Raw genomic sequence first — 27,888 nt, 5'->3', positions numbered from 1 at the left:
ATGTAACACTCCCCACTCCTGCCACAACCTCCCCAGAAAAGCCCATGTGCTCCGCACTGCTACTTGGCCACCAGCTGGTGCAGCGGACGGGAGCACCGAGCTCTGCAGAGGGTGGCCCAAGCCGAGCTCGCTCCCCCAACCCGCAGCAGCCGGGTGCATCGGCGCCACGCCCTCGGAGGCCGCTTCAGGTGGGCCAGTAAAGGCGCAGAGCCTGCTGGGAGGATGAACTCGGGACACCCCCTGCAGCTCCCCGATCCCATCAGCCCCTGCGGCAGGGAGGTCTCTCTTGCTGCCGCCTCTCTCGTTGAATGGTTTCCCTCTGACGAAGCGAAGCCAGGCCTGGGTTTCAGGAGTTCCGCCCACAGTTAAGATGGCCGCGGCAGGCCATGTGCGGGGGTTGCTCCGGGTCCCTCCGGGTTGGCGCTGCGGCCCCTGCCGGGCTCGCTCCGCCGCCGCCGCCTGCCCCCCGGCCGGGCAGGTCCGCCAGGCCTTTCTCCGCTTTTTCCAGGAGCAGCACGGACACCGGCTGGTGCCCTCGGCCCCGGTGCGGCCCCGCGGGGACCCCGGGCTCCTCTTTGTCAACGCGGGCATGAACCAGGTGGGGCGGGTCCCGGGAGCGGGCGCTGCCTGAGCCTGCAGACAGGCGGCTCCATGGGGCTGACGCAGCCCCCGCCCCGGGTTCCCGGGTGTAGCTGCTGCGCCGTGCCCGAGATCCTGGCAGCCTCCCCGAGCCCCGGGGCTGCCTGACACTGTCCAGAGCCGCGATCATCTCGCAACCGCATCTTCGCTGCCAGGGGAGCTCTTAGCAGCCCCAGAGCTGTAGTCCCTGGTGTCCTGCCCCCCCAACCCCCTCCCGAGTGCTGTGGCCAGCCAGTGTTTGGTAAATCTTTCAAGCGCTGGTGTAGTTACCCATCCTTAGCTATCAGAGTGGTAGCCGTGTTGATCTGTACCCACAAAAACAAGGAGGAGTCCGCTGGCATCTTAAAGGCTAACAGATTTATTTGGGTGTAAGCTTTCATGGGTAAAAAACCCACTTCAGATCCATCCTTAGCTGTGAGGGTGGCATACTGCATTGGGGTAAAGGGCTACAACCGCTCCTCTGGGCAGCACCCATGGATCCATTGTGCATGTAGTTCACCCCATTGCATCTCTCTGTAATAAAAAATAGCAGCAGAGCGTCTAGGTGCCTCACTGTCATTGCAGGGAACACCCCTGTGAGGCAGGAGAAGGCTGTCCCTGCCTGACTGATTAAGTGATTTGTTCAAGGTCTCACACAAAGTCTGTGTCTGAGTTGGGAACTGAATCCAGGTCTCTTGGGTCCCAGATCAGTGCCTGGATCACTAGCCCATCCTTATGTTTGTCTGCCATGTGGACCGATGCAATATGCAGTGCTTAGTCTCCCATTAGAGTTGAAAATTCTGCTTCACAACGCCTTTTGAAGTTTTCCACCTTGGGCTGAAAATGAAATCTTTGGAATGTTTTCCACAAACATGGAATGTGTTTGGGAGGAGGAGGGAGGGGGCCTGTGGGAGACTCAGGGTCAAGTCCTGCTCTGCCTTGATTTGGGATGAAAAACTCTGCTTTCTGAATCAGCAACTTGAACCTGAGTCTCCTACCTTCTAGGCCAGTGCACTAACCACACAGCCACATGCATCCGACGAAGTGGGTATTCACCCACGAAAGCTTATGCCCTTAGTCTATAAGGTGCCACAGGACTCTTTGCTGCTTTTACAGCCAGAGAGTGTCTCTCAAGCCTTTCTGACATATTTCATGGAAACAGATGCATCTCTGTGAAACTGTATGAAAATGGTGTGATTTTCTTTGTGTTCCCTTTTAGTTCAAGCCCATTTTCCTGGGCACAGCACATCCCCGAAGTGAACTGGCACAGTACCAGCGTGTGGTGAACAGCCAGAAATGCGTGCGTGCTGGCGGGAAGCACAATGATTTGGATGATGTGGGCCGAGATGTTTACCACCACACCTTCTTTGAGATGCTGGGGAACTGGTCCTTTGGGGATTACTTCAAAGTGAGACACGAGAGCATGAGCTCCTTAGGGCAGGGATCAGGTCTTGCTGTAAAGTGTCAGGTGCACCCTGTGGCACTGTACCAGACATGTTCTTTCAGCTGCGCTGATGAGCTTGGGATTTTTTTGCTGCAAGTTCCCTGATTTGAACCGAAGGTTCCTAACCATAATCAGCAGAGCATATGCTGTCATTCTGTGGAGAGTTTGCTCATCTGGAGGGACTGGCTGATTTTCCAGCTGCCAAATCACACTAAAAGAAGCTACCAATACGTTAAATATTTAGCTAATTCTTCCATGAAAGTGGCAATTTGTGTAGTTGTCATAAAAATGGTATGTGATGGCAAATGGAGTGGCAGGGGATGGGGATGGGTGACACCAAATGGGAGGGAAGGTTTCCATGAAATAATCTCTGGTTTAAAATATGATCCATATTAGGAAAAGGTTTGCTGACCTCCCTGGTTTAAACAATGCATCTCCGAAGGGAACCCTGAATTGGATGCTTACCTCTAGGACCGGAGTTCTCAAACTGTGGGTCGGGACCCCAGTCGGCCACGACCCCATTTGAATGGGGTTGCCAAGGCTGTTGTTGGCCATGGGCCCCAGCAAGTCTGAAGCCCAAGCCCCACTGCCCAGGGCAGAAGCTCTTGGGCTTCAGCTTTTGCACCCCTGCCCAGGGCAGCAGGGCTCGGTCTTCAGTCCCCCCTCCTGGGGTGTGTAGTAATTTTTGTTGTCAGAAGAGAATCATGGTGCAGTGAAGTTTGAGAATCTCTGCTCTAGGAATTAGCCAAAGAAAATGGTGCCAGCTTCAGATGATTTGAGCTAAGAAATGCATGGTACATGGAACGGGCTATGGAGTCTGTGATCCAAATTGGGGTAGAGATTGCAGCCTAATTGCTGGGGAACAGACATCCACACGTCAAATGTCACCGTGACAGTGATAATTTCCCCCTTGTTGACTTACTCATCAAGACTGTCCCCATTTCAAGAGGGTACCACTCACAGTGCTCCGCCTGTTGGACAGGCCATCCTGGGATACTCAGGTCACCAGTAAGAAGGTCATAACTTGCCTTACTTAGATACCTGAAGGCCTGCCTTAGTGGCCTAGCCCCTTAACGCTCTGTGATACACTATGGAATGGCAAAGGGAGAGTGCAGCCAAGACTAGCTTCTTGAGTGTATGATTCCCTTTCCTTCTACCCCTAATGCTTAAGTTGGAGTTTCTCACCGGGGTGCTCCTGAATAGCTGTGCTCTCCTTTGTTTTTCCTCACTCCATTCAGGAGGAAGCATGTGGCATGGCATGGGAGCTCCTAACACAGATCTATGAGATCCCAAAAGACCATCTCTACATCACCTATTTCGGAGGAGATGCCTCACTGGGTTTGAGCCCAGATGAGGAAAGCAGGGACATATGGCTCAGCCTAGGGTAAGTGTGTGAGACAAGTGGGACAGGAGTGTCATGGGCAGAGTTGGGAGATGCAAGGTGACTCCCCTGCTCTTTAGCTGTTGGATACAGGTGTGGAAGCGAAAAGGATCCATCGTTTCTTTGACTGTCTTCTTTGAGTCCAGTTCAGTTGGATTGTTATGAATTCAGTAGTGGCCCGACAGCCCTGAGATGTCTTACCCCTAGATTGCCACTTCAAATGCAGCTGTGGATTAGTCAAAGTGATTACTGTCTGGCCGGTGTGAAATGAGACCGGTGGTCTCAGTCCTGTCCTTAGTAAAGATGTCCACACAATTCCACTACCACAGTCGATGGTACAGTAGAACATCAAAGATACGAACACCAGAGTTACGGATTTACTGGTCAACAGGGCACCTTCTGGAACCGGAAGTAATCAGGCTGCAATGGAGACACACACACAAAAGCAAATACTTTACTGCCATGTCCGTGGGCTGCTTTGGGTCCCCCCAGGTTGGCGCTGCAAGGTAAGGAGGGGTTCAGGACTCTGGGCAAGGGGTGGGGCTCAGGGCTTCAGCCCTGTGGGGAGTGCCGGGGCTCCTTTCCCCGCTTCAGCCCCGCAGGGGGTGCCAGAGCTCAGGGCTTTAGCTATGAGGGGAGCACCAGTCTCATCCCCAGCTCTTCCCTTGTAGCTAAAGCCCCAAGCCCCAGCACACCCCACAGGGCTAAAACTGGGAATGGAGCCGTGGGGCTGAAGCCCTGAACCCCAGTGCTCCCCCCAGATCTAAAGGCCTGAGCCCTGGTGCTCCCGAGGGTCAGAAGCCTCCCCCACTCCCCATGGCTGCAGCCCAACCCCCCCCCCATTGGCTGAAGCCCTTAACTTTTGACAAAAGTAGCTTCTTATGCAGATGCAGAGATAATATTTTCTTCAAAAAGAACAGGAGTTCTTGTGGCACCTTAGAGACTAACAAATTTATTTCAGCATGAGCTTTCATGAGCTGTAGCTCACGAAAGCTCATGCTGAAATAAATTTGTTAGTCTCTAAGGTGCCACAAGTACTCCTGTTCTTTTTGCAGATACAGACTAACACGGCTGCTACTCTGAAACCTGTCAATATTTTCTTCGTTTCAGTTTATTCAAGTAGCTCAGTTCAATGACTAATACATTGATTTCTTAACTTTCAGCTGGGAGTTGAAAAAGCAGGAAAACTTGTTTTCCTCTTCCAATATACTAAAAACTAGGTATGAGAGGATGAGATCTACTAGTTCTAAAATCCTGAAGGACATAGTGACCTGAAACAATCAGTTAAATTCACTAACTACAAATAATACTCCCTTTGTTTAGTAAATCAGTTAGTTTTTAAATGAAAAACATGTTTTGATACTTTTTCGTTATGTATCAAAAATTTTATCCAGCACATTTCTTTTTAATCAAAAAAATTAAAATGCTGTTTTTGTGCATTAATTCAATTCGAATTTCCATCCAAATTGAGCTTGACACAAATCACAAGTAAAAAAAAAAATTTTCATATTGTATATTAAAAAAAAAAAAGCATCAGGCATCATTTTCTACAATAATAAAGACATTTTTAAATTAAGAATCTGAATATGTATACATTAAGATATATAATTGGTTAAATATATGTGCATAAGTATAATGGATCCTCCAGGTTAGCCAAAAGAAGCACTGGATATAGCGTAAAGGCTATATTAAGTTGCAGATCAACATGTTTTAAAGGTTACCAACAATGAGAATCAGCCTTTCTTTAGGAAAATAACTTAAAGTACAAATGCAAAACAAAATTAAAATTGATGATTTAAGGTTAAATCAAGGTTTTCTACTTGCTGATAAAAATTGATAATTTAAATCAATCCACCCTACTCCAGGGCAGGGAAGAAGCTTGTTGGTGGGAAGTGCTGGTGTGTGTGGGTCACTTGTACAACAAGGCAGCAGCACATGTCCTTTGGCCCCATGCCTCTCTCTCTCTAGCCCTATTCAGCACCTTTCAGATCTTGACTCTTGGAGTTTGCTCCAGTGAAGGAAACTGATCGATTGACCCAGTGGAAGAAGCAGCATCTCCCACATCAGCTTGTGCCAAAGTGAGTCTGTTGGCCAAGTTCAGCAGTGAGCAGGGTGCCCTGTGCTGTGACTCAGTTTGTTCCTGCTCAGTGGCCATTGTTGGAATAGAATGTCATTAATTTAGGAGAAAAGGGTGGGGAGGCTAATTCAGCTCCCTGTGAGCAGAAGCAAGTTAACCCTATAGAGTTTGGAAGGTGAGATGGCAATACGGTCAGAGAGAGAATTCCCCCAGACTCCTTTCCCTGACCCCTGGTAGCCTGTGGCTCATGCACTCTGAAGGGAACAATCTGCTACCCCAGCCCTGTCAGCTCTGCTGCTTTCCTTTTTAGGGTGCCTCCCAGTCACGTGCTTCCTTTCCCACTGAGGGAAAACTTCTGGGAGATGGGTGAGACGGGCCCTTGCGGCCCCTGCACCGAGATCCACTACGACCATGTGGGTGGCGGCAGGCACGCGGCAGGACTGGTGAACCAGGACAGCCCTGATGTGGTGGAGATCTGGAACCTGGTCTTCATGCAGTACAGCAGGTACTGGGCTGCTGGCGGCTGCCCCAGAGGCTCATTTCCATAGTATGAGACTTGTACCTCACTAAAGACATTTATGTTCGAGGAGTCCCTGCTCCTCGCTAGCAGATGGCAGCACACAGGGCAAGGAGGAGCCTTTCTCTAGCTCCCCACTGCTCTCCTCTGGCCTGACCGGTGTCCCCTCTTCCCCTGCTGCTTTTTCCATCTCTGCCTTGTCTCACAGACCTCCCCTGTCCTGCTGCTGCTCCTGTTTGTCACGTCCCGGGGGTTGCCCCCTTTTGCTGTGTAGCTGCACCTGTTGAGTCACCTCTATGCCCCTTCCTGCACGCTGCCCTGCTGCTTCCATCTCCAGTCTGTGTCCTCTCCCCATTCCACCAAGATGGATCAGCACTTGGCCTCAGACTAACTTTTGCTTCTCTGGCTTGTGTTTTGGATGGGGGCTGGTGTGTTGCCAGAGAGGCTGATGGGAGTCTGCGTCCATTGCCCCAGCACCACGTGGACACGGGGATGGGCCTAGAAAGACTGGTGACGGTTCTGCAGAGCAAATGCTCCAACTACGACACAGACCTCTTCACCCCCATCCTGGATGCTATCCACAAGGTGATGATCAGCTGCTAGGGGGTCACAGCTGAGCCTAAAGCACTTCCCACTCTGTGTGTGTGTAGAGGTTACTTGCTGAGCATTGAATTGCAGCCCCCTCTGGGGTGGGACGTAGCAGCTGTCAAACAATACACAGCAATGCTGCACAGCAGCTTAGGACAGGATGTGTGTCCAGTTTTGAAGAACAGTGGGAGTTTAGGGAGACAGGAGAGAATTCCCAGGTTGGAATTTAACCCAGGACATCAGAGTTGATAACCCATTTTACAAGTGGCCTCGGATTTTAATTGCCCCAAGTGGCCAGAGCCTGGGTTTCACGATGCCTCTGACATACATGAGCCCTGGTCTCTCACGTACCAGATAGGTGTTAATGGGGTGCACTTGGCATGCAGGGCAGACTGGCATGAGTGTGGGAAGAGAATTGGACACATAGCTGGCATTAGGAGACAGGAACCTCCCAGGGGTCAGCCCTGAGAACACCCACCCAGAGCAACATTACACAGAGTTTATGGCCAAATGCCTTTTGGAGCAGCTGTGCCATTCAAAGCTGGGTGCCGCCACTAAAACATCTCCTTTTCTATCCCCACCCCTCCACAGGGCTGCGGGGGGCCTGGGTACCAGGGCCTGGTGGGGGAGGCCGATGTCGGGTCTGTGAACATGGCCTACCGCGTGGTGGCGGATCATGTGCGCACCCTGTCCGTGTGCATTGCCGACGGCGTGTATCCTGGCATGTCCGGAGCCGAGTAAGGATGCATGATAATGGGAAGAGGGGAGGAGAGTACAAGCAGCAGTAGAGTGGATGGAGGGGGAGTGGGTGAGTGAGTGGAGTGAGGTGGAGATGAGAGAGAATAGAGGGGATACAGGACAGGAGGGGCATGGAGAAACCGGTGTGGTTATGCAGGGTTGGCCCTTTAGGGATCAGATAGAATAAGTGTGCGGTGGGGGAAGCTGGCATGGGCAGGGCAAGAGGAGCTGGCATTTGGGTTTGTGTGTGGGAATATGGGTGGAGAAGGCAGAGTTGGTTTGTGCATGTGGGGAGACCTGGGCAGGGTGGGGAGTTGGCTTTGTGTGCAGGGATCTGGGCAGAAAGAGTGAGCTGATTTGGGTAAGGGAATGGGTAGAGAGGAGGGAGCTGGCTTGTGAGTGGGTCATGGGGAGGAGCTGGGCAAGGAAGGGGAGCTAGTTGGGACTACTCATAGGGCTGTCTTAGGAATCCTCCCCGTCTGCAGGCTGGTGCTGCGCCGCATCCTGCGCAGGGCTGTCCGGTTCTGCTCTGAAGTTCTCCACGCTCCGCCCGGGTTCCTGGCCAGCTTGGTTCCTGCCGTGGTGGAAGTTCTGGTAAGTGTAAAGGGCTCTTCTTGTGAGGAGGGAGACTTGCTTATCAGCCAGGGTCTCATGCAGCCAGATATTTCTCAGCTGGAGCAGTTTCTCTTGCCAGTGCTTGCGCCAGAAGACTATATCCAGTGGTGATCTCTGACTCTATGAGATGTTTATCCCAATGACACTCAGCCTTCTTATTTCTATAGACTCAGGGCCCGTTGTGCTGAACGTAATGTTTATCACAAGCATGATGCGTGAGTGTGAAAGAAGAGAGATGGGCTGCCAGCATAAATACTTCTCTAGTGTGGTGGTTCCCAAACTGGTCTCTGAAAAGCTGGATGGTCATATGGTGCTTGCTCTCCTCCCTTTTGTTTCTTCCTGCTAAATCCTACGAAAAGAAACTAAAAATACATTGAATATTTTCCTAATGTTACATTTGCACATAAGCATTTACTGGAGTTGCCACAGATATGTCATGCAACAGCAAATGGGAGGAGAAGTGGAATCCATGCAAACATCAAAGGGCTGGAGAGGTGGCTGTGAAACAGTAGCTATTAATCAAAGTGTGATCCCACTCTAGGAAAATGTATTTGAGGCTGTGCATTGGTGCTGTCTTTCTCCTCTTCCACCAAAGAAACACTGCCTCCGTACCAGTTGAACCTGCCACTCAGAGTCACAAAGAAGTCCAGAGAGTATCAGTTAAGATTTGTTCTGTCTGGGATGCAAGGTGTGAAGTGGTTAAACCAGGGGATTTGGAGGTGGAACAAGTGGTTCTATTCCTGGCTCTGCTGTTGACAATGTCTTCATGTGAGCAAGTCACTGCCTCACTCTGTGCCTCAGTTTCCCCAACTGTAAAATGGGGGCTAGCACTTACCTTATAGGGAGGCGAGACGCTTCTTTAATACTTCCAGAGGGCTTTGAGAGCCTCAGATGAAGGTGCAGTAGATATGCAGAGGCATTTGACTAGCCGAGACCCATCCCTGAGATGGGGCCATCTGGGAGAGGGCCAATGCAAAGGCTATATTGGGTGGGGCTCAGACTGGCCCGTGTCCCGAGGTAGGGAGGAGTGGTTGTTGTACTGACACTGCGTACAGCTATTTCCTGATGCTCAGTGAAATTTGCTCTGCAGGGTGATGCCTATCCGGAGCTGAGGAAGAATACAGACCAGGTGAGCAGCATGGAATCTGCTGGAGCGAAGCTTTAGTAAACCATCATGGGAATCATTACCAGCCTCTTTAATTATCCCTGACCTCTTGAAAGTGCTGCACAGCAGCCCCTAGCATGCTATCAAAGTGGAGTGGGGATGGGGGGATTCACCTCTTTGGGATATGGGCGGATGAGTTTGCCCTGCCCCCAGCATGGCCACGTTCTCAGAGGGAGGGGATGGGGGGCAGATATACAGAGCATGGACACAGATACTGCATGCAGAGTTGGGAACTAGCAGGGGCATGTTGTGGACTCCCCTGTGTGCGCTGACTGTGGATCTTGAAGGGATCCTGTGCCAGGATTGGCTGGTTGGCCAATGAAGCCCAGCAGCCCCTGTGACTACAGAACTAAGGTAAAGCCCAGGCCTTAGTTGGGCCATGTGCCCATGAGCCTGGTTCCCCTCCCAGCATAGGAACCCTTTGCCCCTCCTGTGGTAACATCAATATTTATGTAGCTAAAGAGGGAACTAGATGCTTGGGAGTCATAAGAGCAGCTGTTTTCCAAACTTCCTCCCTGCCCAGCTCTGCTGATGCCCCTCAGTCCTGACCAGCAGCTTGCACTGCTGTTCTAGCCCTGGGCATCTCATGCAGAATTTTCATTGGGTTGCAAATGTGGATGACCTGCCTGGAATGCCTTGTTAGCCTGATCTCCGGTCTCTCTCAACAGGCAGCTGCCCCAGGTAACTATTTCCTTGTTGCAAGCAGGGCCGGCTCCAGGCACCAGGAAAGGAAGCAGGTGCTTGGGGGACCAATGGAAAGGGGCGGCACGTCCAGGTCTTCGGCAGCAATTCGGCGGCCGGTCCCTCAGTCCCTCTCGGAGCAAAGGACCTGCCACCAAATTGCCGCCAAAGGATGAAGCGGCGCGGTAGGGCTGCCGCCAAAGTGCTGCTGATCGCAGCTTTTTTTTCTTTTCTTTTTTTTTCCCCCTGCTTCGCCACTTGGGATGGCAAAAAAGCTGGAGCTGGCCCTGGTTGCAAGCCATGAGCCCAGAGCTGAGGTATAGGAGATGGACAGTGATAGCAAATGCAGCGGCCTCCTTTGGCACCCACTCTTCCCATTCCCAGCCATGTGGAGGGCTGGGTTCTGGTGGCTGGGCTGAGCCAAGCAGTGGTGGAGCTCACCCACAGGGAAGGAGGCTGAATCTGCTCCTCCTCTTCCTGCAGATTATGAATATTATCAATGACAATGAGGCTGCATTTCTCTCCTCCCTCCTGCGGGGGCGGCGTATCATTGACAGGACTCTGCAGCAGATGGGTCCCTCCAAGCTCTTCCCAGGTGAGTCCCTCCCTGATTCCACTGGGAAGGGGCGTGCAAGGGCGGGGTGGGGAGAGAGGAGCAGCAGCTGGCATCTGCCAGTGGTTAAGGGTGGCTTGGGCCCTTGTTGCCAGGGTGTCTGAGGCAAGGGCTGGATTGTGTTGGGCCCTTTGGGCTAAGGGGGAGAGAGCTTTGGAAGCAGGCACCCTCCCCACAGCTGGTGGCCTGCTGTTGCTGTCTTTGTGCTGAACGCTAGGCAGTATTAGGCTACAGGTGCACACTGAATGACCCCTCCCTCCCTTCTGCCCCAGACAAAGAATCAGAATTCCTCCCAACTTCCAAATCAGAGCTACGATGGATGCTTGCCTACCTGCTGCCTTGCCATGGGGCAGTACAGCACCAGCCCCATGCTCGGAGCTGGTACTGCGAAGCAGGTGCTGCTGCTCCATCACTGGCACTCCCCATCTCCCAAACGCTTCTGAGAAGATTGCCTCAATGCTTTGCTCACCAGAGCAAACAGGCGCTTATCACTGCTAAAGGGGCCCCTTTGGTTCGTAAGTGCTGCAGTGACCGGCTCCGAACAAATACAAAGGTAGAACAGCTAGTGCAGTACCCGCATGGAGGAGCATGTTTGGGTGTGATAGGGAGAGTGTGGCTTAACCCTTTCCTGCGTGAGCAGATTTGAACCAACTTCTCCCCGCCTGCTCACTAATCTGTGTGATTCAGTACTTGGTAGCGTAAGGCAATGGGGAGTTCCAGCTGACACCCTTTCTTGTATGACTCAGGAGCTTGCAGGACTGTGCTGATACGGCTCATTCTACCTGTACTTGGAACACCCTGCCACTGTGCTGAGGCCTTCCTATGTGGATGTGCTCTGTTGAGCTCTTGAATGTACCTAATGAGACAGTGGCAAGATGCACCACATTGTCCTGCTTATGGGAGCAAATGCTTTCAAACCTATATGGAAACATCTGTGCTCACGGTCCCAAGGGAGCTGAGGGTTGGAATCCCTGTGATTTTAGAGTACTGCTGATGGGATGAAATGGGCAGCCAGTCCTTGTTGGCTGCACAGATTGTGGGGGATCCTGAGTATCTCATTAGGGATGTGAAGACACCCCCACACACACCTTACCCCCAGAAAAAGTAAGAGATTCCCTCCATGACCCTGCCGTGTGTTCTCTCCATCGCCACCTAGAGTTTGTGTTCTCATTCTTGTCTCTCTTCAGCGGAGGTGGCCTGGTCTCTCTATGGAAACTTGGGGTTCCCTCTAGATTTGATTGGCTTGATGATTGAAGAAAAGGGGATCCAATTGGACTGGGCAGCTTTGGACCAGCTAGCCCAGGAAGATGCTAAGGTAGGATACAAAACCCTGCCTCCCATGCAAGCCTCCATCCCTGTGGCTAATGCCCTATTCTTTCTGGTCAGGGTTCCCATGTGTACTTTAAATCCACTGCAGGTGCTCTCCATCACTTCTATAGTCCATCAAAATCATGGAATGCCTTTCTCCTCTAGCTCGGGTTTGCAGCAGTGTCCCCCAGGGATCTTCACTGGGACCAGTGCTGTTAAACATACTCATAAATGATCTGGAAAAAGGGGGTAAACAGTGAGGTGGCAAAGCTTGCAGGTGATACGAAATTACTCAAGATAGTTAAGTCCAAAGCAGACTGCGAAGAGTTACAAAGGGATCTCTAACTGGGTGACAGGGCAACAAAATGGCGATGACATGTAATTTTGATAAGTGCTAAGTAATACATGTTGGAAAACATAATCCCAACTATACATACAAAATGGTGGGGTCTAAATTAGCTGTTAGCACTCAAGAAAGAGATCTTGGAGTCATTGTGGATAGTTCTCTGAAAGCATCTACTCAATGTGCAGCAGCAGTCAAAAAAGCGAACAGAATGTTGGGACTCATTAGGAAAGGGATAGGTAATAAGACAGAGAATATCATATTGCCTCTCTATAAATCCATGGTACGCTCACATCTTGAATACTGTGTGCAGTTCTGGTCACCCCATCTCAAAAAGGATACATTAGAAATAGAAAAGGTAGAGAGAAGGACAGACAAAAATGATTAAGGGGATGGAACAGCTTCCATATGAGGAGAGATTAAAAAGACTGGGACAATTCATCTTAGAAAAGCGATGACTAAGGACAGACATTATAGAGGTCTGTAAAATCATGACTGGTGTGGAGAAAGTGAATAAGGAAGTGTTATTTATCCCTTCACATAACACAAGAAGCAGGGGTAATCCAATTAAATAAATAGGCAGCAGTTTTAAAACAAGCAAAAGGAAGTGCTTCTTCACACAAACCACAGTCAACGTATTGAACTCGTTGCCAGGGGTGTTTTGGATTAAAAAACTGTAACTGGATTCAAAAGAGAATTGGATAAGTCCATGCAGGATAGGTCCATCAATGGCTCTTAGCCAAGATGGTCAGGCACACAACCCCATGCTCCGGGTGTCCTTAGGCCTCCAACTGCCAGATTCTGGGGCTGGACAATGTGGGATGGATCATTTGATTGTCCTGTTCTATTCATTCCTTTTGAAGCATGTGGCAATGGCCTCTGTCGGAAGACAAGATACTGGGCTAGATGGACCATTGGTGTGGGACAGTATGGCCATTCTTGTGACTCCAGCTTGGGTCAGTAGTGTCTGAAAACTGTAAGCCCTCTGACAGCTATTCGGCTGGTGACTTTTTCAGGCCAGTTTCTAGTGGACACATTACAAAAGCCATCATCACAGTGGCACTGAGTTCAGCAGAGAGGGCAAGCATTGAATGAGTGGTGAAGAGTTAACAGAGGTGGAGTTCATCCAGGGCAGGAAAGTGGCCCACTTATGGAGCAGCATGTAGGGATTGGGGTGCGGTTTGTATTGCCACCCCCACTTCCCATGCTGTGGATAAATCAAGGCCTTCAGCCTCAGGGGTGTGTATGCAGCACTATGCTGTGCAGGGAAAGCATATGTTAGCTGGTGCTTGTGACTCCCCTGGGGGATGGTGCAGGGCAGCGCAGCAGTGTTGAGTGCCTGGTGTTGGCCCCAGGTGTAGTAGCAGCCTGGGATTAATTACTTCCTGGGGCAGCACAGATTTGACTGTATGTGTTACAGGGATGTTCTACTGCCACAAAGTCAAAGGCCACAGCCACTGACCTTATGGAGCAAGCGCTCTTAGGGTGCCCCCAAATCAAGCTTTGTCTTCACACTTGTATAGCGGAAAGCTCGGACCCAGCAGGCAGAACAACTGGAAGGCTCCGGCGTGCGATTGGATGTGCATTCGCTGGCTCAGCTGCAGAGGGACGGTGTGCCTGCTACTGACGACTCGCCGAAATACGCCTACACACTCGGGCAGGACGGGAGATATGGTACGAGCCGAGGCATGGCCCAAAGAGCCTGCATGGGGTGGAGGGAGGGCAGTGTCCAGTTCATCGCCTGGGAACCACTTAGGGATGGATCTAACCAGCTAACCTCCACGCCTACAAGGGGAATTATGATCTCAGGCATCCTGGAGAGTGCCCTGTACAGAATGTGAACTTGCGTATTATCTCCCTCCTCAGCCTGTGGCCAAGAGCACAAAGCAGGTCATATGCGTGTCCACTGAACACATGCTCACAATAAGGTTCTGTGATGGTTGCTGAGCTGGGAGTTAACTGCTGTTACCCAGTGTAGATGAATTGTATTAGGTGTGGTGGTCGCTGGAAATAGGGGTTCAGTGTGCTGGCAGTCAGCCTGTCTGCACGAGTGCGGACTGGGATGGCGGGTGCTAGGCATGGTAAACATACCGTAGCTGGGGAGGTCCATGCTGTTAAGGGTTCAGGTGGGTAGGTTCTTTCCTTAAATCTCTAGTTTTTTACATTTGTGGCAGAGTAGGAGGCATAGACACCTCAGTACCTGCCATTACAGCAGCTGGCCACTAGATGCCCCTGCTACTTTACATATAGTTTGATGCAGTTTTGGAAGCCTTGGCCCTATTGAAGGAATGTGAAGCTGAGCTGTTGCTGGTCATCAGCTGGACATTAGTTCTCAGGCTCCTGCTGAGAATCCCTGGGCAGGAATCTGAGCTGCAGCCCTGCCCCAGTTTGGGGCTTGGTTAATGAGACACATCATCATGAGACTGACCCTGGCGGTGTTAGGAGTGTGAGTGCACCCCATCCCGACCTGGCCCGTTTGCTGAGCCTACGTCTGCTGTTAATACGTGTCCTTTGCCAGTTCAGGTGGTTTGTCAGAGGGCGTTGTCAGAATTAACTCGAGTCCCTCAGGTGTCCCTCACTTGAGTCCTATCCCCACACACGCCCCTAACTGTAGTTGTGGTGGTGCTTTTCGCTTGAGTTGGCTGCCCGTGTGGGGGTATAGACTAAAGCTCCAATGAGCACAAATCATCAGCCACTAACACCACCACCACGTGGTGTGGATGCAAGCTAGCTCCACTCAGGTGCCGCTGGTCCTCCAGTGCCTTCCCACAATTCCCCCGGGTGCCCAGAAAAGACCAAGTTCTCTCACACTGGGAAAGAATTCACGGAGCAGTTCAGCTTACCATAGCACCAGGAACCAGCAGTCTTAGGGTATGTCTACACTACAGCTCTAGAGGTGCAGAACTACAGCTGTAGCACCATAGCATAGACGCTTCCTGCGTCGACAGGAGCGTTTTTTCCATTGATGTAGTTAATCCACCTCTTTGAGAGATGGCCATTAAGTCAACAGAAGAATTCTTCCACCAACCTAGCTGCATCTTCACCCAGGGTTAGGTCAGTCTAACTATGGCACAACGATTTTCCCGACCCTGAGCAACTCCTAGGTCGATCTAATTTTGAAGTATAGACCAAGTCTTAATGCCAGACACTAAGTGTTGCTTCACTCCTCACGCACTCAATGAGTGCAGCACCGGTGAGCACACAGCAGCTCCGGTGTTGTTTTGCAATGTAGCTGCTCTCACTCAAGCTAGGCCAACTCGAGAGAAGTCACTCTCAAGTAGATCACTTGAGTTACCTCCGCAGTGAGATGAACCTTAATGTCTCTGGTTCCCTGGTGTGAAGAGCTGCCTGTCTATCTCTCAGCCATTTCCACCGGCAGACTGGAGCTTTCTCCTAGTGTGGACCCAGATGTTCTCAGCTTCCTGGTGGCCCCTAGAGTGCTAGCTGATCACATGGTGCTGGCTCCTTATTTCCTGCTGCTACCTCACTGATAAAGAAGCTAGAAACCTCCCAATGCTCTCTTCCTGTTGCTTTTTTGTGACAGTGATGGCCATTGGTGCCGCACAGAGTAGGTGTTCCATACAGCCATGAGTGGGAGAGGTTGCACCTGAGACATTCCCCCTGTTAATATGGGGCCTATACTGTGAAGAAGTTCAAGACTCCCCTCCAGAAACTTTCCCTTCCTTTATAACCACCTCTGACTCCTTGTCCCCTTCTCAGCTGCTGAGGAACATTGAGGCCTCGCTCTTCATCCCTGCAAGTCAGCTTGCCCCACTGTGGCAGCTCTTTGTGCTTCTGCAAACATCTCCCCTGTGGTGCTCACTTCTCTCTCACTCACTCTCATTACCTGAAGCAATGTAATTTTTCTGAGCATAGGTTTTTTTCTGGTACTTCAAGAAGGATGAAGATGCATCAAGTGTGCACACCTCTTGGAAATGGTTTTGAAGCCTAGCGTTAGTGCTTGCACTCAATGGATTGACACTGCCAGAGTCTCACATGGGTGTGGGTTAATGATGATGGAATTAGTTGCTTCTGCCTACTAATGGGACGCCACGTAACCCAGGGTCTGTCGTTGGAGACTAAGTAGTTCATCCCCTTTGCTAACCTATCATTGGCGACTGAGTGCTCTATCTCAGCTGGTGCAAGGTGCAGTTTATCCAGTCAGGTTTAACCTTGTCCCTCTGCCCCCGGCCGGCTACATGCAATTATTGTTTTGCGCAGTCACTTCTAACCACGCCCTCTTGTGAGCTATAGACGCTCAGCATCCAGGGAGCAGCCTAGACTCGTAATTTGGGGATGGAGTACACAGTGTGGTCCCATAGCCAAACAGGCCTGTACCACTTATATAAGATAACCACCCAATGCATGACATTAGATTGAGGGATGAGGAGGAGTTGTCAATGCAGTTGAGATTGCAGATGGACAGGTGAGGAAATTCATAGACTCATAGACTTTAAGGTCAGAAGGGACCATTATGAGCATCTAGTCTGACCTCTTGCACAATGCAGGCCACAGAATCCCACCCATCCACTTCTATAACAAGCCCCTAACCTATGTCTGAGTTATTGAAGTCCTCAAATTGTGGTTTGAAGACCTCAAGGTGCAGAGAATCCTCCAGCAAGTGACCCGTGCCCCACGCTGCAGAGGAAGGCGAAAAACCCCCAGGGCCTCTGCCAATCTGCCCTGGAGGAAAATTCCTTCCTGACCCCAAATAGGGCGATCAGTTAAACCCTGAGCATGTGGGCAAGACTCACCAGCCAGCACCCAGGAAAGAATTCTCTGTAGTAACTCAGATCCCATCCCATCTAACATCCCATCACAGACCACTGGGCATACTTACCTGCTGATAATCAAAGATCAATTGCCAAATTAATTGCCAAAATTCCCACATTAAGTATGATGTTAATGGCCTACTAGGTGTAGTAACACCATCTGCATAATGCACAGGAAAAATATACGTCTTGCAGCTGCAGGAGGGCTTGTGGTGAATTTCTTGTATTTTGTGCCTGGAGTTTGCATTCAGTAGTGAAGCAGCTACATTAATTAGAGCAGAATGGTGACCCAGATGGCACTTAATCAAATCATGGTTGGGGCTGGCCCTCTGGGGGACCCATTGCCTGCTAACAGATTTGGAGGAGCCTCCTTTACTCCTGGGCTTTTGGAGCAGGAGGGGCTGAGCTCTGTCCCCTCTGTGGCTGTGAAATCCCATGTGGTCTCAGGAGGCAGCAGAGTGAAAGCTGTGAAGTGCTAGGTTTTGTTACAAAATAATCATGAACCTTTCCTTCCTTTTTGTCAGTGTCTTGGCTCCAGCTCTCTTCCCAGAGAGTGAAGTGCCTGATTTTATAATACTCTGAATGCTGCCAGGGTTCTGAGATTAACTGAGGCTTCCTCCCCTTGCATAGACTCTGCACTCTGTGTGGGGTGGAAGGGCTCCGGGGTGACCTGCTGGATCAGTCAAAACCTCCTGTGCTTCCAAAGGAAGGCAGAGAAGTGGGAGGCTGATGCACATTGCTGATTTCTTACCCTTTGCAGCATTTAGCCCGTGCCAGGCCACCGTCTTGATGCTATACAAAGATCAGTCTCTTCAGAAGGAGGTTGGAGCAGGCCAGCGCTGCGGAGTCCTCCTGGACAGGACCAGCTTCTATGCAGAACAGGGAGGGCAGGCACATGATCGGGGCTACCTGGTGCGCCTGGGACAACAGGTGAGTCTGTCTGCTGCCTGAGACTGGAATTACTACCAGGCCAGGCATGACCTTCCTGAAGCTGTGATCCCTCTCCGCTGTACTAGGCTGCTGACTAGAGTCCTCAGACTTGTCATCTTCAGGCTCTTCCTCTTCCTCTTCCCCCAGCTGCTTGCTGAGCGGAGCACTAGGTCTGGTCAGTGCTTGCAGTCTGGGAGAAGTCCAGTGACTCAGAGCAGAGATCATTTCAGGGAGCTGACAGGCTCATCTGGCTGTCTCTCTAGCCCTTGTCATTCCATTCCTCTCTCTTTAGCCCCGGTTTGTAGCACAAAGTGCTGGGGGTGGCAGGAGACCCTTCCTCCTTCACACCCCTTTCCCTCCAACAGGCTGCCTTCTTCCTCAGCTGGGCCAGGAACATGGAGAAGTTGATCAGTCATCAAAAGGTCCTTGGACTGAGCAACTTCTGCATGGCCAGCCCTAGAGACCTGTAAGTGGTGCCCAGCCTGATGCTCGCTCGCTCGCTCTCTCTCCTTCCCCTTCTCTCCCTCCCAAAGGCACTAGGGAGAATTGTCCAGCGCCACCACCTCCAAAGCATGTTGCTTCAGCCTTATAAAGAGGCTCAGAGGGAAGGAAACTGAAGCCTCTTCGGGGAATTCTAATGCAAAAGCAGAATCTACTGTAGTCCTATGGAGTTGGGCTGGATACAGCACTAGATTCAGCCATGCAGTGGCCTAGCTCCTTTTCCTGCCTCCTCAGCCTTGAGAATCACCCCCATGTCATTGATGCTGTCTGGGAAAACCAGCTGGGATTCCCCTACAGCAGAGGTCCCCCAAACTTTTTAGGGTCACCCCCCCCTTAGCCCTGTCCAGCTCCTGGGAGCCACGTGCAGAAAGCGGTAAGGGGGCCGGGGCCAGGATTGGAGCCGCAGCCGGGAGCCTGGGCCACGGCTCAGGGCAGGGCCGGAGTAGAACTGGGAGCGGTGGGGGCTGACCTGGGCCCCGCCGCACCCCCCTCTCTCCCACTCCGAACGTTCCAGGACATGCCCCACATTTTGGGGATCTCTGCTCTACAGAACTCATCAGTGCTACTCCTTCGTAAGCCAAAGGGGGTGCTATTGAGTAACACGAATTACTGTCTGTCCTACCCTTTATCCAGCCCAGTAATCTGAAAGCTGTCCGTGTGTGTGAAGTGAGCTAGTGGCTTCAGTCCAGTTCCTAAGGGACAAGTGGCCATGTCTCAGAACATTAGGCTCACAGCTGGCATTGTCTCCCTGCTTGCTGGCAGCCTCAGCAGCGACACGTGGAACCACAAGGCCATAGAGATGGAACTCCTGGGCAGGGCTGAAGCACGCTGGTGGCGAGGATGGGATGGTGTTTGCAGGACGCTTGCCCTGCCTATTCCCATCCTGTACCTGTTCTGCGGATAGATGGGGGATTCCAGTCTCCAGTGAATTCAGCCACCTTTCACGAGCCATTGAACTCCCCTAAAATCCCTGTACTGCCAGGGAGTTGAACGTCTGTGCTAACCACTCCTCCCTCTCTCTCTCTCTGCTTGGAGGACGTACTCTTCCCGGTGGAGTCAGTTCAGCTCTCTGGTGGCTACGTGATCCATGAGGTCACAGCCCCCGAGATCCTGCAGGCTGGGGATCGAGTGCTACTCTTTGTGGATGAGGTAAGGACTCACTGCTCTTAACCCTTTCTTGGCCTTGCTGCTGGGGAGTGGTGTGTGGCACTTAGCAACTAAGAGCAAAGAGCTGCCACTCAACAGTGCTTTTGTCTGTCTCCCATCCTCCTGCAGTTTTGGGTTAGGACATTTCTCCTCATGTAATGGTGTGTGGAGGGGTGCTCCCTATGGGTCCTGTCTGCCATCCCCTAAAGGGGGATGGGACCCTGTCCAGCAGAATCTAGCCTAGCACCAGTGTCTATATAGTGCTGATCAGACAGATGGGAGGAGTCAAGTGGAGTCAGATCTTGAGGAGGGCTCTTGGGCTGTCACGTCCACCTAGTGCGTTTGGAATACCCCATTTGTGCACACACTAATGCTTCTCTTCCCCCGTCCTCCCCTAGCCCCTGTATGATGCAGGGTCCCCACATGGACTCTGTGACACTTAGGATACACCCACACGCTTTCCTCCCTTCTCACTAGTAGAACTGTGAGGTCCTCCTGCTTGACCTGCTGCGTGTCTGCGGTTTCAGGCTCAGCGGCTGGCCTGCATGGTGAACCACACCGCCACCCATCTGCTGAGCTTTGCGCTCCGCCGTGTCCTAGGAGACCAGACAGAACAGCGAGGGTCCCACGTGATTGCTGAGCAGCTGCGATTCGACTTCAGTACCCAGGTGATGGGGATCCCCAAGCACCCCACTCTGGAAGGGTCCCTGAGGGTCAGGGGAACATCCCTTGTCTGTATAAATCTCCCTCTCAATTCCTGTCTCCTGCCTGTGGCCAGGAGAACTAAACACTCGAGTCCCTCGTCTGTTTCAGCCATTGCTGAGTGTCTCCTAGGTGGAGCAGGGGCTGGGCTTTAGCTGTGCTTCACCTTCTCTTGTGATGGGATTTTCCCATATGAGTCAAGCCAGGCTTTGGCTGGCTAGAGGAGACAACGTGCTCAAATGAATCCCTTGAAGTAACATGAGCCCTGCTCTGACTGGGGCCCAGTGTGACCTCTGTGGGGGAAGGGGTGGGTGGGTTTGGAGGTACAGAGGATTGGCAGGGGGGGTCCTGGGGTGATAGTGATGGGATCTCACAGACTTGGGCTTGCTGACTTGATTATAGTATGTGCTGGGGCATGCTTTAGCGGACACATGGTGTCAATACTTTAGTGCTCTGCAGGCGTCCTTCCTGGGGCAAGGGGAAGGTGTACAAATGGGTTACACAGGCTGTCGGGGGCAGATGAGGAAACTCAGTGAGTTCATCCTGAGCATGTGGGTAGTGTCTCATTTGAAGGACTTTACTAACATTGTTGGATTGATTCTGGCCTGTTTCACGGAGTGGGGCAGCGGGGAGGGAAGGATCGTGATGATCACAACCCCCATTTACACACTGGGAAAACCAGGCACAGAGAGGAAGCATTTTATTCAAGATCTGACACGGAGCTGGGAATAGAACCCAGGAGTCCTGGCACTGAGTCTTCCTGCTCTAACACACCACTTCCTCCTTTGTGACACCTGATACTGTGCCCCTCAGGGGACATTTCCTGATGGTGGATAATCTCCTCTCCCAGGCCCCAGTGACCACGCAGCAGCTGCAGGAAGTAGAAGGTGTGATCCAGGAAGTGGTTGACCAGAATGAAATTGTCTATATGGCAGAAGTCCCCCTGGCACTGGCAAGTGGCATTCAGGGACTCCGGACCATGGATGAGGTACAGTAGGAGGGCATGTAATAAGCCCACAGACCTCAGCAGAGGGCAGCTCCCAACAAGGGTTATGAGGATCATAAGAGATGTACCCCGATGGACTCCCCTAACCGGGGAATCTCCATCTAGAGCATGGAAAGGAAAGTGTGCTAGAGATGGGTGAATGAAGGTATGTTCCTGGTGGTGCCCAGGCAGCCTCAGGTATGGTGATGTGGAGGCTGCCTGCTACAGGGAGGTGGGCATGGAGCTGCAGTGTGGTCCCATTAATCTGCTCTCTCAGTTGTTCTTTCTGAACAGCAAACCCTCTATGTGTCAGCCTGTGGGAGGAGCAGCGCTACTGTCTGCCGCTGGATCTGCTGGGGTCTCTCATTGGGTGGGGGTGCAGCGGCTGTGACCTGAGGCACTGACTGGTTCTGTGACGCCGCATGAATCCTCTTGTTTGTTGCAGCTGATCTTTCTCCTCTCAGGTGTATCCAGATCCAGTGAGGGTGGTATCCGTGGGGGTCCCCGTAGAAAGTGCACTGATGCCCAACTCTCAGGCTGCAATGGAGACTTCTGTGGAGCTGTGCTGTGGGACGTAAGTGCTTTTCTCTAGGGTCAGAGAGAGCTTTGTGGGGGCAGGGCGCATATTCCTGGCTTGTCCTCCCATCCAGATCCAGAGGCAGGGCTTGACTGAGGGTCTCTAAACAGTCTGTACCTAGACCATAGGAGGAGGAGATGTTGATCAAGACAGAGGGAGCTGAAAGCAAAACCTGGTTCCCTGTTGGAAAGCTGAGACTGAATCTAGACAATGGGCACACGCTGATATTTCTCCTCTGTCCACCTCACAGGCACTTACTGCAGACAGGAGCTGTGCAGGATCTGACCATCACCTCCGAGCGTCAGCTGGTTAAAGGGATCAGTCGCATCATCGCGGTGACTGGGGAACAAGCCAAGCAGGTGAGACAAGGGAGGCTGAGATTTCCATGGTTTGATGGCACTGAAACTGGGGGCTGCTGTGTGCTCCTCCTCGTCCCCCTCCCCAGCTCTGCTGATGCCCCTCAGACCTGGCCTGCGGCAACCTCTTAGCTCCCCGTCTTCTCCCTCCCACCCCCAACGTGCAGACAGCTCTGCCACTGCACTTCACCAGTGATCTGTAGCCCCCTTTCTTTCCATCCTGGGCTCCCCACACATGGCTCTGCCCATGCCCCTCACTCCTGATCTGCAATACCACTTCTGAGATGATAATTCAGCACTGAATAGCAGGAACCCTTTAACCTCTCTTCACAGGTGGGATTTAAACCCAGGCCTCAGATAGGAGTCTAATGGTTTGATCCTCTCTGCCCTAGTTTTAGTTCATATCACAACAGCTTTTAGCTGCTGACCTCTTGTGCTTATGGGGCTCTGGTCTCATTCTAGCAATTTTTACTTCTTGGCTTTGATCTTTGACTCCTGCTCAGCAGTGATCCTGGCTGGCAAGTCTGCGTGCAGAGCAATTGACCTAGTTACTCTGTGCGTGGGAAGCCCCAGTGTGCTTGAGCACCTGGAAGTTAGGGACTCGGCATCCCTTGCCGTGTCCTCTCATGCAGCAGTACAAGGAGAGTGCAGCCATCAGGAAATTATGTTTCTCCTTGGTGGAACTGCAACCCTTTACCCACCCCAGCAGATCTGTTGCTGTTTGATTCTCCCCTGTGCATTCCTGACAAGCCTCCTCCCGCCGTGGAGGAGCGAAGGCTGCAAGGCACGCTTGCCCTGCTTGCTAGGAGCGCTGACCCGAAGCTGCACGTCAGTGGTTCACATTCACCCGCAGGTTGCTGTTGTGTTTGGTGCCGAGGTGAGCGGCTTGCAATCAGGGCTGTGCATGTTAATCAGCCCGCGGATGCCAAAGAGCGGCACAAAGCCAAGGGAATGTAGCCAGGCTGGGCAGAACGTTGTCCCTGCTCTGTGCCAGCTCTCCCCTTACACCAGGGGTGGGCAACTTTTTGGCCCAAGTGACACATCTGGGTGAAGAAATTGCATGCAGGCCCATGAATGTAGGGCTGGGGTTAGGGTGCAGGAGGGAGTGCGAGGTGTGCAGGAAGGAGCTCAGGGCAGGGGCTTGGGGGTGCAGAGTGCCGGAGGGGGCTCAGAGCAGGGGGTTGGGGGTGCAGGAGGGATGTGGCAGGGGTCTCAGAGCAGGGAGCTGGGGTGCAGGAGGGGTGCGGGCTCCGGTCTGGCGCCTCTTACCTTGAGCGGCTCTGGGGTGGCAGCAGCACGTAGTGGGGCTGAGGCAGGCTCCCTGCCTGCCCTGGCCCTGCACTGCTCCTGGAAGTGGCTGGCACCACGTCCGTGGGGGAGGGGAGGCAGAGGGCTCTGCATGCTGCCCTCACCTGTGGGTACCTCCCCCGAAGCTCCCATTGGCCGCGGCTCCCCGTTCCTGGCCAATGGGAGCTGCGGGGGACGGTGTCTGCAGGCGAGAGCAGCAGTGCGTGGAGCCCTCTGCTCCCCACTCCCCCAGGGGCCGTAGGGATGTGGTGCCGGCCGCTTCCAGGAGCAGCACAGGGCCAGGGCAGGCAGGGAGCTGGCAATCCCACAAGCCGGATCCAAAGCCCTGATGGGCCAGATCTGGCAAGCGGGCCATAGTCTGCCCACCCCTGCCTTACACCCACTGCTCTCCAGGGACAAATTCCATGGCTTCCTCCTCAGCTCAGGATGGGCACAGATCCCTGTAGGATTCTGTTTCCTTCCTCCTGGGTGTTAGATGGAGGCACCACAGGGAGAGGATACTCCAAGCTGGGAGAGTAAAGGATGTCATCAGGAAAAAAAGTCCTGCCAGTAGAGATCTGTGAGCCCCACCATTTGGGATGTTAACACTAGACTAGGTAATGCAGGTAGAAAATGCACCACACAATCCTATACTGGCTCCCAGGGGGATACGCTAGAAGAGTTAACAGGTCTCCAACCCCCACAGTGCATCTGTTAGTGAAAAACAGCCCAAATGATGGGGCTCAGAGCTTCTCCAGCCAGAGCCTCTGGTGTCACTGTCACACATTTAAACACGCTGTGAAGTGTTTGTTGAAGGGCCTGTCCTGTGGGTGGCTCGGTCCCCTACAACTGTCCTGTTTATCAACGGCTATAAAGCTATGGCAAGGATTGTCTTCCAGACCCTCGATATTTCAGACACTCACCTGTTTGTCACTAATAAAACCCCAAACAAGAGCCACTTGATGACAGAGCACAAACCTTTACAGAACCCACTTTCTAGCTGTCTTCCTCTTGGAAGTTTGAAGGGTTAACACCTGCGATTTCACCCATTCCCGACCCTGCTTCTTCCCCTGCCTGCTGAGTGTGTCTCTCTCCTGAAGGGCTGTTTCTCTTGCTCTACTAGGCCCGGGAAGCAGGCCAGTCCTTGGCTAAAGAAGTGGACTCGCTCTCTGCACGGGTGAAACAGGGAAGCTCTTCCCTTCCTGAGGTGCAGAGCCTCTCCAAGGAGGTGGGCCACCTGACTGAAGTGAGTGCTGTGTTCCTTATGCAGAAGCACCCCACTAGGAGTTTGAAATACAAGGTCACATCTCTCTCCACCACTAGGTTCCACTCTCATCCAGGCCAGCAGCAGCAGAAAGCTGCTGCCACCTGATGACCTGTTTGGTGGCTGATATGAAAGGAGTTGGAGAGGTCTCAGTCCACTTCCGAGTGTGTGTATGGCAGGAAACCCTGTGGTCACATGGAACGGAGGGAGGTGGCAGCTGATCTAGCTTTGGAGATGATGCCCAGATCATTAAACCACTTTCCCCCTTGACACACCGTGGGTGGGTGTGTGTGTGGGTGTGGGTGTTTTTTAAGCAGCTGCTTGTTTTCCAGGAGGTGGGCAGCACTGCGATGCCTCAGTGGCAGAGAAGGGAACTGCAGGCCATTCTCAAAGCCCTGCAGAGAGCAGCAAACACAGCGATTAGAAAACTAGAAATCAGACAGGTAAGGACGCAGCAGCAAGATCTCTGGCAGCTTTGCAGCCTGCTGAAGGCCACCAGATTGTTCTCCACTGAATGGGCAGATTCTCTCAGCTTGATCTTTCCTTGCACGAGAACCACAGCTGTTCTGTTCATCAAAGTGACCTCTCCAAGAAATCAGGTCCCTGGGAATGCAGGGGAAAGGGAGGCAGGCCATTTTCAGCTGTGTAGGAGAAGTTCCATGTTGCGCTTTTGGTTGCTGATTCGCCTAACCTACACTGCAAGTCGTCCATTTTGGTTTAAGTGCTGAAACTAACCTTTCACCAGGGGCAACCTCCCTGCACTGCGAAGATGGGGAAACAACATGTAAGTGCTTTCTCACAATCCCTGCCCCACTGAGAGGCAGGTAGACATTATCCCCAGTGTTACAGGTGGCAACACTGAGACACAGAACTACAAAATGACTTCCCCAGGCTACAGAGCATCGGTGGCAGAGCAGGAACTAGACTCTAGGACTTCCTTCCACCCAGCCCCTTGCTTATTGTTCTAGCTCATGTGGCATCCAGCAGCAGTCTGTGTCTTGTTTGTTAATCTGGTTGTATTGGACGCTCCAGGAATGGTGGCTAGTCATTGAATCTTCTCTGCAACTAGTTCTGGGAACTGGAGTCTTTTCAGAACGCTAGTGCTAACCACTTGGTTTCTGCAAAACATACCTGGGAGGTCAGACTGAACTTTCCTCTCCCTTGGGGTGGGGGGGCAGGGCACGGCTGAGGTGTGTGGGCAGGGAGTGGCTTGCATATCCTGTTCAGTGGGTAAATAGGGGATTCCAGTCTACAGGGCTTAGTCTGGCCCCTGCCATGGCGTTTGACGGCTCCCCACCTTTCCCTGTGACAGGGCTGGATGTCCCATCCATCCTCCCACGTCATGGGTGGTCTCTCACAGTGCCGTGTTTCTCCTCCTCCAGGCTGCAGAGAAGGCGCAAGGCCTGCTGGAGAAGCATTCCAAGCAGCCACTCATCATCGATACCATCCCGTCCGACTCGCTCTCAGTGAGTGTTCGGGAGTGAGCTCTCCGTGCAGTTGCCTTGTCCCCTAGCACAGGGGAAGTCAGTAGGGTTGGGCTCTGGAGCCCGATGGAGCTGACACAGCTGGCTCGGGGCTGGGGCAGGTGAATTGAGGCGCAGGGGACTGGCGCAGTGGTTGGAGCAGTTTGGGGGTGAGGTGGCAGAACTGCCAGAGAACAGAGTAAGCTGAGCTGTTCTGCCGAGCAGCACACTGGCCGTGCAGTAACCTCCTCCTCTAGTATTTCATCGGCTTAGTCATCTGCTCAGGAGTCTTCCCCTCCCTTCCTGACACTGCCCCTCCATGCCTCTCCTAGATCCTCATGAAGGTGGTGAACCAGCTTTGTGACAAGTCTCCTGGGGCTTCGGTGTTGCTGCTCAGCCCGCAGGCGTCCGGCGAGGTGCTCTGTGCCTGTCAGGTGTCCAAGGTATGCAGGGTCGTGCTGCAGCTGGGAATCTCTGCCTGCAAAGGGTTAATGGCCTGTCTGTGTTCTGTTGTGGGGGGAGCTCGTAGCCCAGAGTGTGGCCAGTAACTGCCTCTGCCCCGTTTGGGAGACTGGCCCTGGGCTGTAGCACGCACCGTCCAGCAAGGACTATATGGGATTGCCCCTGGCAGCCTGTTAGTGCTGCTGCTTAGTCATCTGGAGGAGTCAGTGATGAGACACAGGGGCTCAGGTGGAGCCTGGTGTGGCCCTGGTGCTTCTGGCCTGGAGAGGGAGAAGTCAGGAAAGAGGTCCACCTCTGCCACGGGGCAGGGCAGACCACCAGTCCCTACCAGCTCAGGGAGCAAGGACCCCAGGCTGCCTGCGTACTGAGAAAGGGCCCCACGTGACCTCTTGGACCCTTCTTTCCCCATCCAGGCCGGGGTGCCTCCTGGCCCGCAGTCAGGCTAACCTCTCTCCTTATGTCTCTCCCCAGAGTGCTCTGCCCACGTTGTCCGCTGCGGACTGGGCCCTGGCTGTCTGTACTCACATGGGAGGCAACGCAGGGGGCTCTGGCATTGTCGCCAAGGGTACTGGGAACACCAAGGACCTTCAGGGGGCCCTGACTGCTGCACTGGAGTTTGCCCGGAGTAGACTGTGAAGTAAGCATGATTCCTTGTTTTGTGGGGTCAGCTGGAGCCAGCAGAGCTACCAGCCTCTCGTCTCAGGGATGTTGCCACAGAGCTGTCCCTTTGCTGCACCACATTTCAGCCTCCGACCAGCTCTGTGTCTTGGGTGGCTTAGCAGCTCCCATTGCTGAACGCTGCTGCCAAGCACTGTGGATCAGGGATATCTGGCTTCCTGCCACCGGGGGTCAACATAGGAATAGGGGCCAGAGTCGGCCGACCATCCTGCCCCATAGGACTGACTGGAGGAAGCAGCTGACTGCTTCTGGCCGTCTAGCCTGGATTCATGGGGATTGTCACAGAAGGAGTCAGTTTTAATCCGGCTTGCAGGGAGGTTGTGGCTGCTAGAGGGGTGATCCTGTGCCATGGCTGGGAGAGATTTACCGCCATGTGAGCCACACTCACAAGGAAGCTCTGTTGGGGAGAAGGGGAACTGTGCAATGGTATCCTGAAGCTAATAAAGAACTGAGATTGGCTGAGCTGCTGGCACCTTTTTCTGATTAGCTGCAGTTTCCTTTCTGGTCCAGTGCAGCAAGGCCTCCTGGGAGTTCTGTCCCTGCAAACCCTACCCTCAGCAGCTGCTTTAACTCTTCTCCTAGCAGTGCTGTTCACCTTCAAAGTGCGGGTCAAGGACACGCTCCACCAGGGGCAGTAGCATAATCGCATCGTCCCCATCTTACAGAGAGGAGAGCCA

General features: G+C 52.7%; 1 protein-coding gene across 4 annotated transcripts; it reads left to right on the top strand.

The window, feature by feature from the left end:
• The first annotated feature begins 29 nt into the window (after positions 1-29).
• On the top strand, positions 30-27,673 carry AARS2 (alanyl-tRNA synthetase 2, mitochondrial). 4 transcript variants are annotated; one of them, XM_045009437.1, is made up of 22 exons: positions 30-188; positions 1,838-2,026; positions 3,301-3,446; positions 5,831-6,025; positions 6,478-6,622; positions 7,217-7,362; positions 7,849-7,957; positions 9,069-9,107; positions 10,308-10,419; positions 11,625-11,752; positions 13,612-13,762; positions 17,621-17,790; positions 19,327-19,440; positions 19,965-20,105; positions 20,990-21,127; positions 21,589-21,698; positions 21,952-22,060; positions 24,468-24,590; positions 24,941-25,051; positions 25,991-26,074; positions 26,404-26,514; positions 27,005-27,673. In XM_045009437.1, the coding sequence occupies exons 1-22, from the start codon at positions 45-47 to the stop codon at positions 27,167-27,169; spliced, it is 2,880 nt and encodes a 959-aa protein (XP_044865372.1). In that variant the 5' UTR covers positions 30-44; the 3' UTR covers positions 27,170-27,673. The 4 variants fall into 4 exon arrangements, with proteins under 4 accessions (XP_044865372.1, XP_044865371.1, XP_044865370.1 ...); XM_045009436.1 differs by lacking the exon at positions 30-188 and adding an exon at positions 297-544; XM_045009435.1 differs by lacking the exon at positions 30-188 and adding an exon at positions 297-598.
• The last annotated feature ends 215 nt before the right edge of the window (positions 27,674-27,888 follow it).

Source organism: Mauremys mutica, chromosome 3 (genome assembly GCF_020497125.1).
Source record: "Mauremys mutica isolate MM-2020 ecotype Southern chromosome 3, ASM2049712v1, whole genome shotgun sequence".
Taxonomy (NCBI): domain Eukaryota; kingdom Metazoa; phylum Chordata; order Testudines; family Geoemydidae; genus Mauremys; species Mauremys mutica.
This window is presented reverse-complemented; position numbering and strand designations above follow the sequence as displayed.

Bases quoted from the DNA above. Each gene is read 5' to 3' on its own strand.
- AARS2 (XM_045009435.1), top strand. From the start codon at position 371: ATGGCCGCGGCAGGCCATGTGCGGGGGTTGCTCCGGGTCCCTCCGGGT. The intron at 599-1,837 runs GTGGGGCGGGTC...GTTCCCTTTTAG, and splicing joins TCAACGCGGGCATGAACCAG to TTCAAGCCCATTTTCCTGGG. The intron at 6,623-7,216 runs GTGATGATCAGC...ACCCCTCCACAG, and splicing joins TCCTGGATGCTATCCACAAG to GGCTGCGGGGGGCCTGGGTA.